Source organism: Trichechus manatus, unplaced genomic scaffold, assembly GCF_000243295.1.
Source record: "Trichechus manatus latirostris isolate Lorelei unplaced genomic scaffold, TriManLat1.0 scaffold00042, whole genome shotgun sequence".
In the NCBI taxonomy this organism is placed as follows: Eukaryota; Metazoa; Chordata; class Mammalia; order Sirenia; family Trichechidae; genus Trichechus; species Trichechus manatus.
The window spans coordinates 16,915,153-16,927,620 of record NW_004443978.1 but is presented as its reverse complement, the minus strand read 5'-3'; the positions used below and the strand labels follow the sequence as shown (position 1 = coordinate 16,927,620).

The 12,468-nt window shown below is 40.9% G+C and overlaps 1 protein-coding gene across 1 annotated transcript in view; it reads left to right on the top strand.

Moving 5' to 3' along the window:
• Nucleotides 1–12,468, top strand: part of SPTLC3 (serine palmitoyltransferase long chain base subunit 3) — a 202,437-nt gene that overhangs the window by 137,704 nt on the left and 52,265 nt on the right. The window contains exon 7 of the mRNA XM_004376462.2: nucleotides 1,006–1,111. Coding sequence (XP_004376519.1) covers nucleotides 1,006–1,111 — 106 coding nt within the window. The remainder of the gene's footprint in view (nucleotides 1–1,005; nucleotides 1,112–12,468) is intronic.

The following is a 12,468-nucleotide window of genomic DNA, read 5'->3' as shown; positions in this document are numbered from 1 at the left end:
GTTTTCTATATATTGGCCTATATTTGTTATTTTATAAAAATGAGATCATATAGTAATTGTTCTTTTGTGACTAGCTTACTTCACTTGGCATATTTTCAAGGTTAATCCATGTGTTGTTGTTGTTAGGCGCCATCGAGTCGGTTCTGAATCATAATGGCCCCATGTACAACAGAATGAAACACTGCCTGGTCCTACGCCGTTCTCACAATCGTTGTTGTGATTGAGCCAATTGTTGCAGCCACTGTGTCAATCCATCTCATTGAGGGTCTTCCTCTTTTTCGCTGACCCTCTACTTTACCAAGCCTGTTGTCCTTCTCCAGGGACTGTATAAGGACTTTATTTCTCTTAATAACTGAGTAATATTCCATTGTATGTATATACCACATTTTGTTTATCCATTCATCTGCTGATGGACATTTACATTGTTACAACCTGATGGTTATTGTGAATAGTGCTACAATAAACGTTGGTGTATAGGTTTCTATTTGCATTTCTGCTTTCACTTCTTCTGGGTATATACCTAGGAGTGAAATTGCTGGGCGATATGGTAGTTCTATGTTTAAGTTTTTGAGGAACCGCCAAAATGTTTTCCACAGTGGCTGCATCATTTTGCATTCCCACCAGCAATGGATGAGTATTTTCTCCACATCCTTTCAAGGTTTATTATTTTCTTTTTTATCTTAGACATCCTAGGGGAGGTGTTTCATTGTGGTTTTGATTTGCATCTCAGAGAGAAGAGCCTTTTAAAGCTTATGAAACTATGTTCCTCTGGTGTGATTGACTCTGCCTACTAGTACAAACCTAAGCATTCATCTTGACAGAGTTAAGTTTTACTAACTCTTAACCTCTCTTTCTCCCCAGGTATTCTCTAGTTGCGATTTGGTTCTCTGAAAATTTAGGTCTGAGCCTGAGCCTAAAAAATTTGAAGCTGTATGGAGAAAGAAAATGGGAGAGAAAAAGTAAAACCCTCTCATAACTCATTTTCTTTTTTGCTATTATTTAAAGACATAGAAAACCTAGAGAAGCTCCTGAGAGAAGCAGTAATCTATGGCCAGCCACGAACCCACAGAGCTTGGAAAAAGATTCTCATCCTGGTGGAAGGCATCTACAGGTATGTCCATAGCTGGAGGTGTTGTAATACTCTGAGGCCCACGACTAGCTGAGAAGGGGAAAGGCAGACCTCTCTGAGTTAGACAGAGAAATGAGTTGTTGTTGTTGTTAGGTTCCATCAAGTCAGTTCTGACTCATAGTGACCCTATGTACAACAGAATGAAACACTGCCTGGACCTGCGCCATCCTCACAATCATTTCTATGTTTGAGCCCCCTATTATAGCTACTGTGTCAATCCATCTCATCAAGGGTCTTCCTCTTTTTAACTGACCCTGTAAACTTTATCAAGCATGATGTCCTTCTCCAGGGACTGGTCCCTCCTGATAACGTGCCCAAAGTACTTGAGACAAAGTCTCCCCATCCTTGCTTCCAAGGAGCATTCTGACTGTACTTCTTCCAAGATAGACTTGTTTGTTCTTCTGGCAGTCCATGGTATATTCAGTATTCTTCACTAACACCATAATTCAAAGGCTTTGATTCTTCTTTGGTCTTTCTTATTCATTGTCCAGCTTTCACCTGTACTTGAAGTAATTAACAATACCATAGCTTGGGTCAGGTGCACTTTAGTCCTCAAAGTGACATCTTTGCTTTTCAACACTTTAAAAAGGTCTTTTGCAGTAGATTTGCCCAATGTGATACCTCGTTTGATTTCTTAACTGCTGCTTCCAATGAGTTACATATAGGTTTTTCAGAGGGATCTGAGGTGGAACTACCAATGTGTGTTGTCAGGTCTATCCTTTCAACATGTGCACAGATGGCAGAACTACTAGGAGTTCGCCTTGCCAGTGAAGCCTCCCTCAGGTCATTGCTAACTCTCTATATTAGTTTCCTAGGGCTTCCATAACAAATTACCACAAACTTTGTGGATTAAGACAATAAACATTTATTCACTCACAATTCTGGAGGCTGGAAGTCCAAAATCAGGGTGTGAGCAGGGCCGCATTCCCTCTGAAGGCTCTAGAGGTGAGTCCTTGCTTGCTTCTTCCAGGTGGCTCCAGGTTTCTTTGGCTTGTGGAAGTATAACTCCAATCTCTGCCCCCATTTTCACATGGCCTTCTCCCCTGTACACTCTGTGTCTCAAATCTCCCCCTCCTTTCTTTTAAAAGAACTCCAGTCATTGTATTTAGGGCCCACCAAGTGCTTTGTTGCTAACCAAAAGGTCTGCAGTTTGAACCTACCAGCCACTCCACAGGAGAAAGATGTAGCAGACTGCTTCCATAAAGAATACAGCCTTGGAAACCCTATGAGGCAGTTCCGCTCTGTGCGATAGTGTCACTGTGAGTTGGAATTGATTTGATGGCAAGGGGTTTCCTAAACCCATGATGATTTCATCTTAAGATCCTTATCTAATTACATCTGCAAAGACCCTATTTCCAGATAAAGTCACATTCTGGGGTTTTGGATGGACATGAATTTTGAAGGGACATTATTCAACCCACTATACTTTCATTGATTCCTTCCACTACCTTTGGCTACCCTAGAGTTTCAAAGGCCTTTTGAAGCTCAGTTATTCAACATCAGAACACACTTATGGATAGCACACTCATCCCCTAGATGGTGAACCTGGCCAATGATTGGCACCATAATACAAAACGCCTTCTCCTTATCGTCAAGGTGGGACTAACCTATAATACAATTCATAGCCCAGATTTGGAGGGGGGAGGGAGGGGAAGAGTGGCAGGGGTTTTAGCATCTGAAGGTATCTTCAGTTCTGAATTTTCTGCCCCTTTAAAGCTAAAGACTTTAAAATGGTAGACAAAACAGCCAATGAGCCATTTAGAGTTGCACTTTTTTATTGCAAGCCATGATTGAAGTTGCTTCATTCTCTGCTTAAATTGACTATTGTCACAGAAATGGAAATTGCATCCAAGCATCTCTTCTTGTGGGTGCCTTAGTCCAAAAGCCAAGAAAACATTATCCCAGAGTTCCTGTTCCTAAATCAAATCTCAATCAACTCTGATGTTAGAGAAATCAATGCAAATGTCTTCTATGAGATAATTATAGAAAGGTGAAAAATATGAAAAGGGAGGAAATGAAGGTGTGATAACTTATGAACAGTGAGGAGTATGGCTGCAAAAGAGGTTTGAGAGCAGAAGTGGCATTTCTTTCAGCCAGCTCATCTAATCAGTAGGGAGAGAACATATCCACGCGAGCGCACGTTGTTTCTGCTGTGTGGATAAATAACAAACAGTAGAAGAAATGTGCCTCCAGCCTTTTTGAACAAAAGAAGTGAATTCTCTTAAATTTAAAATCGTAAAAAGCCTGGTATAATTTTATTTTTTAGTTTAACTCCAGTACTTACTGCCCCAATGGCTAGTGTTCTGGGTGTTCCCATTGGGGTTGCAAAGTGGGCATTTCAGTTTTCTAGTAGCCGCCTTCTTCATGATCTATGAGTACCTAAGGGCAGCCCTAGAATGTTTCTTGTTTGTAAAGTCTTTGAGATTACTCTAGAGCAGTTGTTACAACTGAGATGGAGTGTACTAGAATCTAGAGAGGAGAGGCCAGGAATGCTGCTCAACATCCTACAGTGTATAGGACAGTCCTCCACAACAAAGGATTATCTGCCTCACAATGTCAATAGCGCTGAAGCTGAGAAACCCTGCTCTAGAATAATTAACTCCTTTCTGGTTCTGAACTTGATACTTTTAGAAAAATGATCCCATATTGACTCTGGGCTAGCATAATCTCCAGCATGGTTCTTGCTCCTGTGATTTGTGCCAGCTGCGACACGTCTTAAAGCCTGGAAGAGGAGAAACAGCCCTTATTTAAACACCTGTCACTCAGGCTGGGACGAGCTGGAGGATGGATCCACAGAGGGAGAGCAGACCAAGCATCTCTTTTAACCAGAGTAAACAGAACCCAACTGTAAAATAAGCAGAACTGAGCTCCTCTAAAGGAAAGTTGTGTTTTAAGCATTTTGATTATGGCTGAATGAAGTGGACCACCATCGTTTTACTGTCAGATATCCCTATTCAGTTATGCAGAGAAACCCTTCCAGCAGCAGGACTTATTAATGGTCTTCCTAGCCTGTGTCCTACCATGGTCTCAGGAGACAAGTATCTGGGTGAGGACTCCCAACTCCAAGGCCAGTGTGATATCAAACTGCAGCCTTGGTTGCACTAGCAATGGTGACCATTCAGTCATCAATTACTGTGTGACAAACTACCTATAATAGTTAATGTTATATGTCAACTTGGCTAGACTATGATTCTCAGTGGTTTGGCAGACACTGGACTCATTGCTCTTCCGTAATGTAATATAATGTAATCCCTTCCATGTTGCAAACTGATGTGATCTGCCAATCAGTTGAAAGGAGAGTTTCCTTGGGGGTATGGCCTGCCTCCAGTATATAAATGGAGGTTCTGGCAAGGCTCACTCTCTCCACCCTGCACTCTTCTCATCACCTAACCTCCCGTTCTTGGGACATAAGCGTGTATAAGTCTTCAGCCTGCACGAGACATGCAGATATTGAATTTGCCAGACCTCACAACCACATGAGCCAGCCGAAGCCACTAGTTGCCTCCTGACCCATGGATTTGGGACTTCCCAGCCCCCACAATTGTGTAAGCCATTTTCTAGATGTAAATTTCTCTATATAGGCATATCTTGGAGATATTGAAGGTTCGATTCCAGACCACTGCAATAAAGCAAATATCGCAATAAATTGAGCCACATGAATTTTTTTATTTCCTAGTGTGTATAAAAGTATGTTTACGCTATACTATATTGTGGTCTATTAAGTATGCAATATAATTATGTCTAAAAAGACAATGTACATACCTTAATTAAAAAATACTTTATTGGTAAAAAATACTAATCATCATCTGAGCCTTTTTGCTGGTGGAGGGTCTTCCCTCGATGTTGATGGTTGTTGGTGGATCAGGGTGGTTGTTGCTGAAGGATGGGGTAGCTGTGGCAATTTCTTAAAATAAGACAACAGTGAAGTTTGCCACATCAATTGACTCTTCCTTTCATGATAGATTTTTCTATAGCATACGATGTTGTTTGATAGCATTTTACCCATAGTAGAATTTCTTTCAAAATTGGAGTCAATCCTCTCAAACCCTGCACTGCTTTATCAACTAAATTTATGTAATATTCTAAATCCTTTGTTGTCATTTCAACAATGTTCATAGCATCTTCACCAGGAGTAGTTTCTATCTCAAGAAACCACTTTCTTTGCTCATCCATAAGAAGCAAACCCTCATCTGTTAAAGTTTTTGTTACGAGATTGCGGAAATTCAGTCACATCTTCAGGCTCCACTTCTAATTCTAGTTCTCTTGCTAGTTCCACCACATCTGCTGTTACTTCCTCCACTGAAATTTTCAACCCCTCAAAGTCATCCATGAGGGTTGGAATCAGCTTCTTCCAGACTCCTGCTAATGTTGATATTTTGACCTCCTCCCATGAATCACAAATGTTATTAATGGGATCTAGAATAGTGAATCCTTTCCAGAAGGATTTCAGTTTACTTTGCCCAGATCCATCAGAGGAATCTCTATCTATGGCAGCTATAGCCTTATGAAATGTATTTCTTAAATAATAAGACTTCCAAGTCAAAGTTACTCCTTGATCCTTGGGCTACAGAATGGATATTGTTTTAGCAGGCATGAAAACAACATTAATCTCCTTGTACATCTCCAACAGAGCTCTTGGGTGACTAGGTGCGTTGTTAATGAACAGTAATATTTTGAAAGGAATCTTTTTTTCTGAGCTGTAGGTCTCAACAGTGGGCTTAAAATATTCAGTAAACCATATTGTAAACAGATGTGCTGTCATCCAGACTTTGTTCTTCCGTTTATAGAGCACAGTCATAGTAGATATAGCATAACTCTTAAGGACCCCAGGATTTTTGGAGTGGTAAACGAGCATTGGTTTCAACTTAAAGTCACCAGCTTCATTAGCTCCTAATAAGAGGGTCAGCCTGTCCTTTGACACTTTGAAGCCAGGCATTGATTTCTCCTCTCTAGCTATCAAAATCCTAGATGGTATCTTCTTCCAATATAAGGCTGTTTCATCTACATTGAAAATCTGTTGTTTGGTGTAGCCACCTTCATCAATTATCTTAGCTAGATCTCCTGGATAACTTGCTGCAGCTTCTACATCAGCACTTGCTGCTTCACCTTGTACTTTTATGTTATGGAGACGGCTTCTTTCCCTAAACCTCATGAATCAACCTCTGCTAGCTTCAAACTTTTCTTCTGCAACTTCCTCACCTCTCTCCAACTTCATAGAATTGAGAGAGTTAGGGCCTTGCTCTGGATTAGGCTTTGGCTTAAGGGAATGCTGTGGCTGGTTTGGGCTTCCATCCAGACTACTAAAACTTTCTCTGTATCAGCAGTAAGGCCGTTTCTCTTTCTTATCATTTGTATGTTCACTGGAGTAGCACTTTTAATTTACTTCAAGAAGTTTTCCTTTACATTCACAACTTGGCTAATGCAAGCGGCCTAGCTTTCAGCCTGTCTTGGCTGTCGACATGCCTTCCTTACTAAGCTTAATCATTTCTAGCTTTTGGTTTAAAGCGAGAGACATTTGACTCTTCCTTTCACTTGAACACTTACAGGCCATTGTAGGGTTATTAATTGGCCTAATTTCAATACTATCATGTGTCAGGGAATAGGGAGGCCTGAGGAAAAGAAGAGAGACAAGGGAACAGCAGTCAGAACACACACAACATTTATAAGTTTGCCATCTTATATGGGCATGGTTCATGGCACCCCAAAACAATTACAATAGTAACATCGAAGATTACCGATCACAGAACACCGTAACAGATATAATAATAATGAAAAAGTCTGAAATATTGTGAGAATTACCAAAACATGACACAGAGACATGAAGTGAGCACATGCTGTTGGAAAAATGGCACTGATAGACTTGCTGGACACAGGGTTGTCACAAGTCTTCAATTTGTAAAAAATGCAGTATCTGCAAAGTGCAATAAAAGTGAGGTGCAATAAAACGAGGTGTGCCTATGCTATATATTTTTGTATATGCTTCACTGGTTTTGCTTCTCTAGAGAACACAGATTAAGACACTATCCCAGAGCATAGTGGCTTAAACAGCAATGATTTACAATGATTTTTCATGGTACTATGGTTTGTCTGGATCAAATAGGCAGTTCTTCTGCCCCTGTGGTGTTGGTTGGGGGTCACTGATGTGGCTGAATTCAGTTGGAAGTTGAGCTAGGGCTGGAACATCCAAAATGGGCTCAGTCAAACATCTGGGCCCTTGGTGCTGGCTGTCGACTGGGCACTGAGGTGTCCTGTTTTCTCCTTTCTCTTTTCTCTCTATCTAGTCTCAGTAGTCTGGCCAGAGATTCCTTACAACATGGTGGCTGCCTTCAAGACAGCAAAAGCAGAAGCTACCTAGCCCCTTAGAGATTGGTCCCTAAACTGGTACAGCATCACTTCTGTCCACTAGCCAAAGCAAGTCACAGGGCCAGCCCAGATTCAAGGGGAAGGGAAGTAGACTCCAGCCTTTGATGGGAGGAGCAGCTTGTGTGTAGAAGAATAGGGAAAATTGCAGGCAGCCATTTTTGGAGGCATTCTAGCATGGTAGTACAGTCAACCTGGGATTTATACAAAGTTTCCACTTTTCACAGACTTGCCTTCACCAAGTAGTTCCTTTTCTGTCACCCACACAGGCATCTTGTCTTTAAAAGAGAATATGACCTAAAAGGCTGTGTTCATAGATAAGAAGCTGAGCACCTTTTGGGCAGGTCTCAGTTACTCCTGGGACCTCAGTTTCCTCATCTATAAAATAAGGTTAGTCTAGAGTGGACTTCCAGAGCCATAAACCTCAGAGGAATAGCCTTCATATGGGTATTCCTATTTGCTGCTATCATGAGAAAATACAGTCATTTCCCACAGGGTTTTCCAAAGGGTCAGGGTTGAGAATATAAAGTCAGTAGTTCACAAATGCACTTCTATTTTTTAGCAATGCACTGTGGACACATAGCTTGTTAATGCCCCACACATAGCCCCCTTTGAGTTTTCACTCCAAGATTTTTATTTTAAATCTCTTGCCTGTGGTATGCCACCATGGGCAACATTCCCCTCTTCCACACACCACCACAAAGAGGCTACATAAGTCAATTTTTTCATAACTCCAAAAGAGAGCAGTTGGTCAAATCTGAAAGTCATAGGCAGGTATCAAGGTAGCAGAAGGCTAGGTACCATCTACAAGAAGTCAGAGTAACTCCACAAAAGTAATAATAATAATAATAATGTCACCCTCCATAGATCATCTAGGTATTATTATTTATATGTAAATGTAAAGGAGCCCAGACTTTGGAGGCAGGTCTAGGACCTGGGTTCAAATCCTGATTTTACCACCTGCAGCTGTGTGCCCTTCATAGGGTTCTTTCGTAAGGATTAAATGAGATTATGTAAGTGAGTGCTTGGCAGAAGGCCTGGTTCATAGTAAGCCTTCAACTAAGGGTGGCTATCTTCATCATTGCAGGCAGGTTACCAACGAGATCCGTTCCTAATTGTGTCTTTAAGTCAAATTTGTAGGTAAGTCAGAACACGTGCATATGGTTCTTATTTAGTCTTACTTTAGTGCAAGAAAAGGCTCTAAGACTTTCAATGATATAAAAGCTGATGTGCAGCAAGTGAAAGTGATTGTGATGCAGAATTTGTTGCAAGTAAGGGTTGGTTCAATCATTTCAAAGTGAGGACAAATTTACATAACATCAAAGGGCAAGTAGGAATTGTTCGGAAGGCCGACATTTGTAACTCGGGACTGCCTGTATTTTATTTTCAGTTGAAGAAGCTGCAGCTCAGAAAACAACAAGCCTTCTGCATAGCAAAGCGTTTTGCTTTTCACTCACTCAGAGGATGATGTTAAAGGAAGGAACTCACTTTTAGCATATGTCATATGACTCCAACTCATGGCAAGCCCATGTGTAAGAGTAGAACTGTGCTTCATAGGGTATTCAGCAGTTGATTTTTCAGAAGTAAATTGTCAGGCCTTTCTTCCATGGTACCTCTGGGTGGACTCGAACATTCAACCTTTTGCTTAGCTGCTAAGCTCAGTAACCATTTGCACCACCCAGGGACTCCATCATGTACGCACTCCTTGCTAAACACTTCACATATGCAATTTTGAGTAAGCCTCCCAGTAATTCTGTAGTTATTGTGAAGATGTAAAAATCTGAGGCTTAGAGGCCCAGGTAACTTGCCTAGGACACTTAACTGGGAGGAAGCAGAGCTGGGATTCAAACCTGTGGCCCTGCTAAGAAAGGGGCCCAGTGTCAACGGAAGAGCTAGCACGTGTGTCCACATCCAAAGAAGTAAACAAAGAACAAGTAAGGTCATCATTTGACATTAGTCATTAACCAATCTGAACCTCAGTCTCTTCATCTGTAAAATAAGGGATTGAAACTTGAAATCTAAAATCCCATGAGTTTTTATTTAAAAGCACAATAGTATTATTTTAGTGTTCTGTATTTTCCTTCAAGTATTGTTTCAAAGGCACACTTTTCTAATTTTGTGTCTTTGAGAAGTCTAGGTTTCTTGTCAACTCATTATGGTTGAGAAATCTCAAAAGTATTCAAAAATATACTGGGCAAGAGGGTCCCAAACATCGTGGGACATAAACTCAAGCCCAAACATTCAAAATAAAGTGAGAATAGAAATAATATCCAGTCCTTCCAAAAACTACATATGCAAATATATGCTAAATTCTCAGAATACGACTTACTCTAAGAACGCAAGCCATGCTCCTCCCTCAAATAATGTAAGTTAAGAATGGAGAACTTTAGTGGTAAACTCTATCCTATATTTCTATAGCTTAAATAAATAAAAAGAATAAGAAGATAGTAATTATTTTTAATTAGTCTTAGTTCCTTTTTGACTCTCTTCACACCTTCCTTGTCTTAGGTTATACTTTGGGCCCACCAGGGAGATTTTTCCACCATGTAAATTGGCAAACTAGTGGTTTAATTCCAAACCCTGCCAGTAGGTAATATGGTTTATATGTGGAGGGACAAGTGGTGAGAAGGGGGTTTTTAAAAAGGAGTCTTGTCACTTAGCTAATACATTATGTAATAGAAAAGATATAAAGAAATTATTCACTGGCTTGCTGGTTTAAGAATAACTCAAGTCCCTGCACAGGGCATCAAACTGACAGGTGAAATTATCTGTACCCACAGTTGTATTTTAGTTGTTTTTCTTACATTGAAGTCAAAAGAAAAAACACAATCTCCCATTCAGGAAGAAAGAATAAAGAGGTGTTTTTGTTTTCTTTATTGTTTTTGGCGCTGTGTTTTTGACAGCATTGCATGGAAATAACATAGATAGACTTTTTACCTAAGCACCAAGCTCAATATCACACTACAGGTAAAGATTCAGCTCAGACTTGGTCACATTAAGGAAATGAAAACATAGTGTGGGTGAACATAACTCTTTATAAAAGCTAAGTTCTCCCTAGGACTCTATACGTGCCCTGGGTTAACTCTAGAAACAAGCAGTATCCGTAGAGTCATTAATCTTAGAGGAAGAAATATAAACCAGGTGGGGCAGGCTCCTAAGGTCAGCCAGACCAGCCCCACCGAAAGATGGCTAATTAGCTGGCCTGAGTGTCTGCAAACTCTGTTCGATATTAACTTTGGCTCCTGCCAAGCTCAGTTTCAGAACAAAGAATGGCTATTTGTGGCATAGCAGGTTTTCATGTATTTGTTTACCAACTTAGAACATGTTAAAGGTGAGAAGAAATTCCAGAATTCTGAGAGCATAAAGCCATTTATTACGTGCGACGCTCACAATGCCCCATGCCTGGAAGATTCAACACACAGCATTATCAAGTGCTCCAGATTTCTCAAGTCAGGCTGCACCGCTGACATTTCCTTCCGAGCTTCTTCTAAGAACAAGAACGATCAGCCGAGAGCTCATTATGTGCCAGGCAATTTACAAGCATTATGTCTAGTCATCGTTACAACAACCCTATGAGGTCAACACTCTTATTTTACATATGAGGAAACTGAGGCAAGAGTGTCCTATAAGCTGCCCAAGTTCACAGTTAGTGAGTTAGCTACAATCTGAGCTTAAGCAATCAGATGGCCACATTGTCTGCCCTTCTATGGAAACAACATTCATAAGCAATTAAACTAAGAAAATATTAGAATTAACTCACAAATTTGCAAAAAAGAAGAAGACTCTATTGGGTCTTTATTCCATTAAAATCTGAACTCTGTCATCCAAAATGAGTTTGTGAAAAGCACAAATGGTACCAACACACGCCGATCACCAGACTTCCTCCAAGCCAACACCCCTTGGTCTGGGTAATTGCACAACCAGCTGGACTGTTTTGACTGAACTGACCTAACGCTAAACTTATTTTTTTTAATACATTAAATTTAATCCGAGTAAATTAATAAGAAGGAGTGGAGAAGTTCAACTCACCGAGTCAATGGATTAGTTCTTGAATTACATTGACAGGTTGCTTGAATTGTTTGACAAGCTCCTTTGTGCGTGTGGCTGTGTGAGTTGGTGTGTTTTCACAGAACTCACTGCCAGTGCAGTCAAAACTGTGGGTGATGTAGACACAGCCTACAAAGTATCCCGGGAACCCATTAAAGTCAAAGTTGTTTAAATCCACTGAGTTCTGGGGTATTGTGTAAGTATGAATTTTAATTTTACTTATTTTTCTACTTCATATTTTTCCCTTTGCAGAAGGACTAGACATGCTTTTGCAATTTACCATGCCATGAAAAAGAAAGCATTTAAAGATCAGACAAAAGGGTTTATCTATAGCAGTGGTTCTCAACCAGCAGCAGTAACACCTTCTCCTGGGAGCGTCTTAGAAATGCAAATTATCAGCCCACCCTAGACCCACTGATCAGAAACTCTGGGAGAGGGGCCAGCAATCTGTGTTTTAACAAGTTCTGCAGGGAGTTCTGAGTCCCTGGGTGGTACAAAAGGGTTAACACCCTTGGCTGCTAACCCAAAGGTTGAAGGTTCCAGTCCAGCCAGAGGTGCCTGGGAAGAAAGGCCTGGAAATCTACTTCTAAAAAATCAGCCACTGAAAACCTTGTGGAGCACAGTTCTACTCTGACACACATAGGGTCAGCATGAGTTGGAATCGACTGGGTGGCAACTGGTGGGGAGGAGGTTCTGATGGTCTCTCAAGGTTGAGAGCCACTGCCCTAAAGGAACAGAAAGATAACAGTACCAGGAGCCTCAAACAGGCATTTTTCTTCCAGTGAGCACTGAAAGGAGCCCTAGTGGCTTTGTGGTTAAGCATTTGGCTGCTAACCAAAAGGTTGGTAGTTCAGATCCACCAGCCACTCCTTGGAAACCCTATGGGACAGTTCTACTCTGCCCTGTAGGGTCTCTATGAGTCAGAATCGACT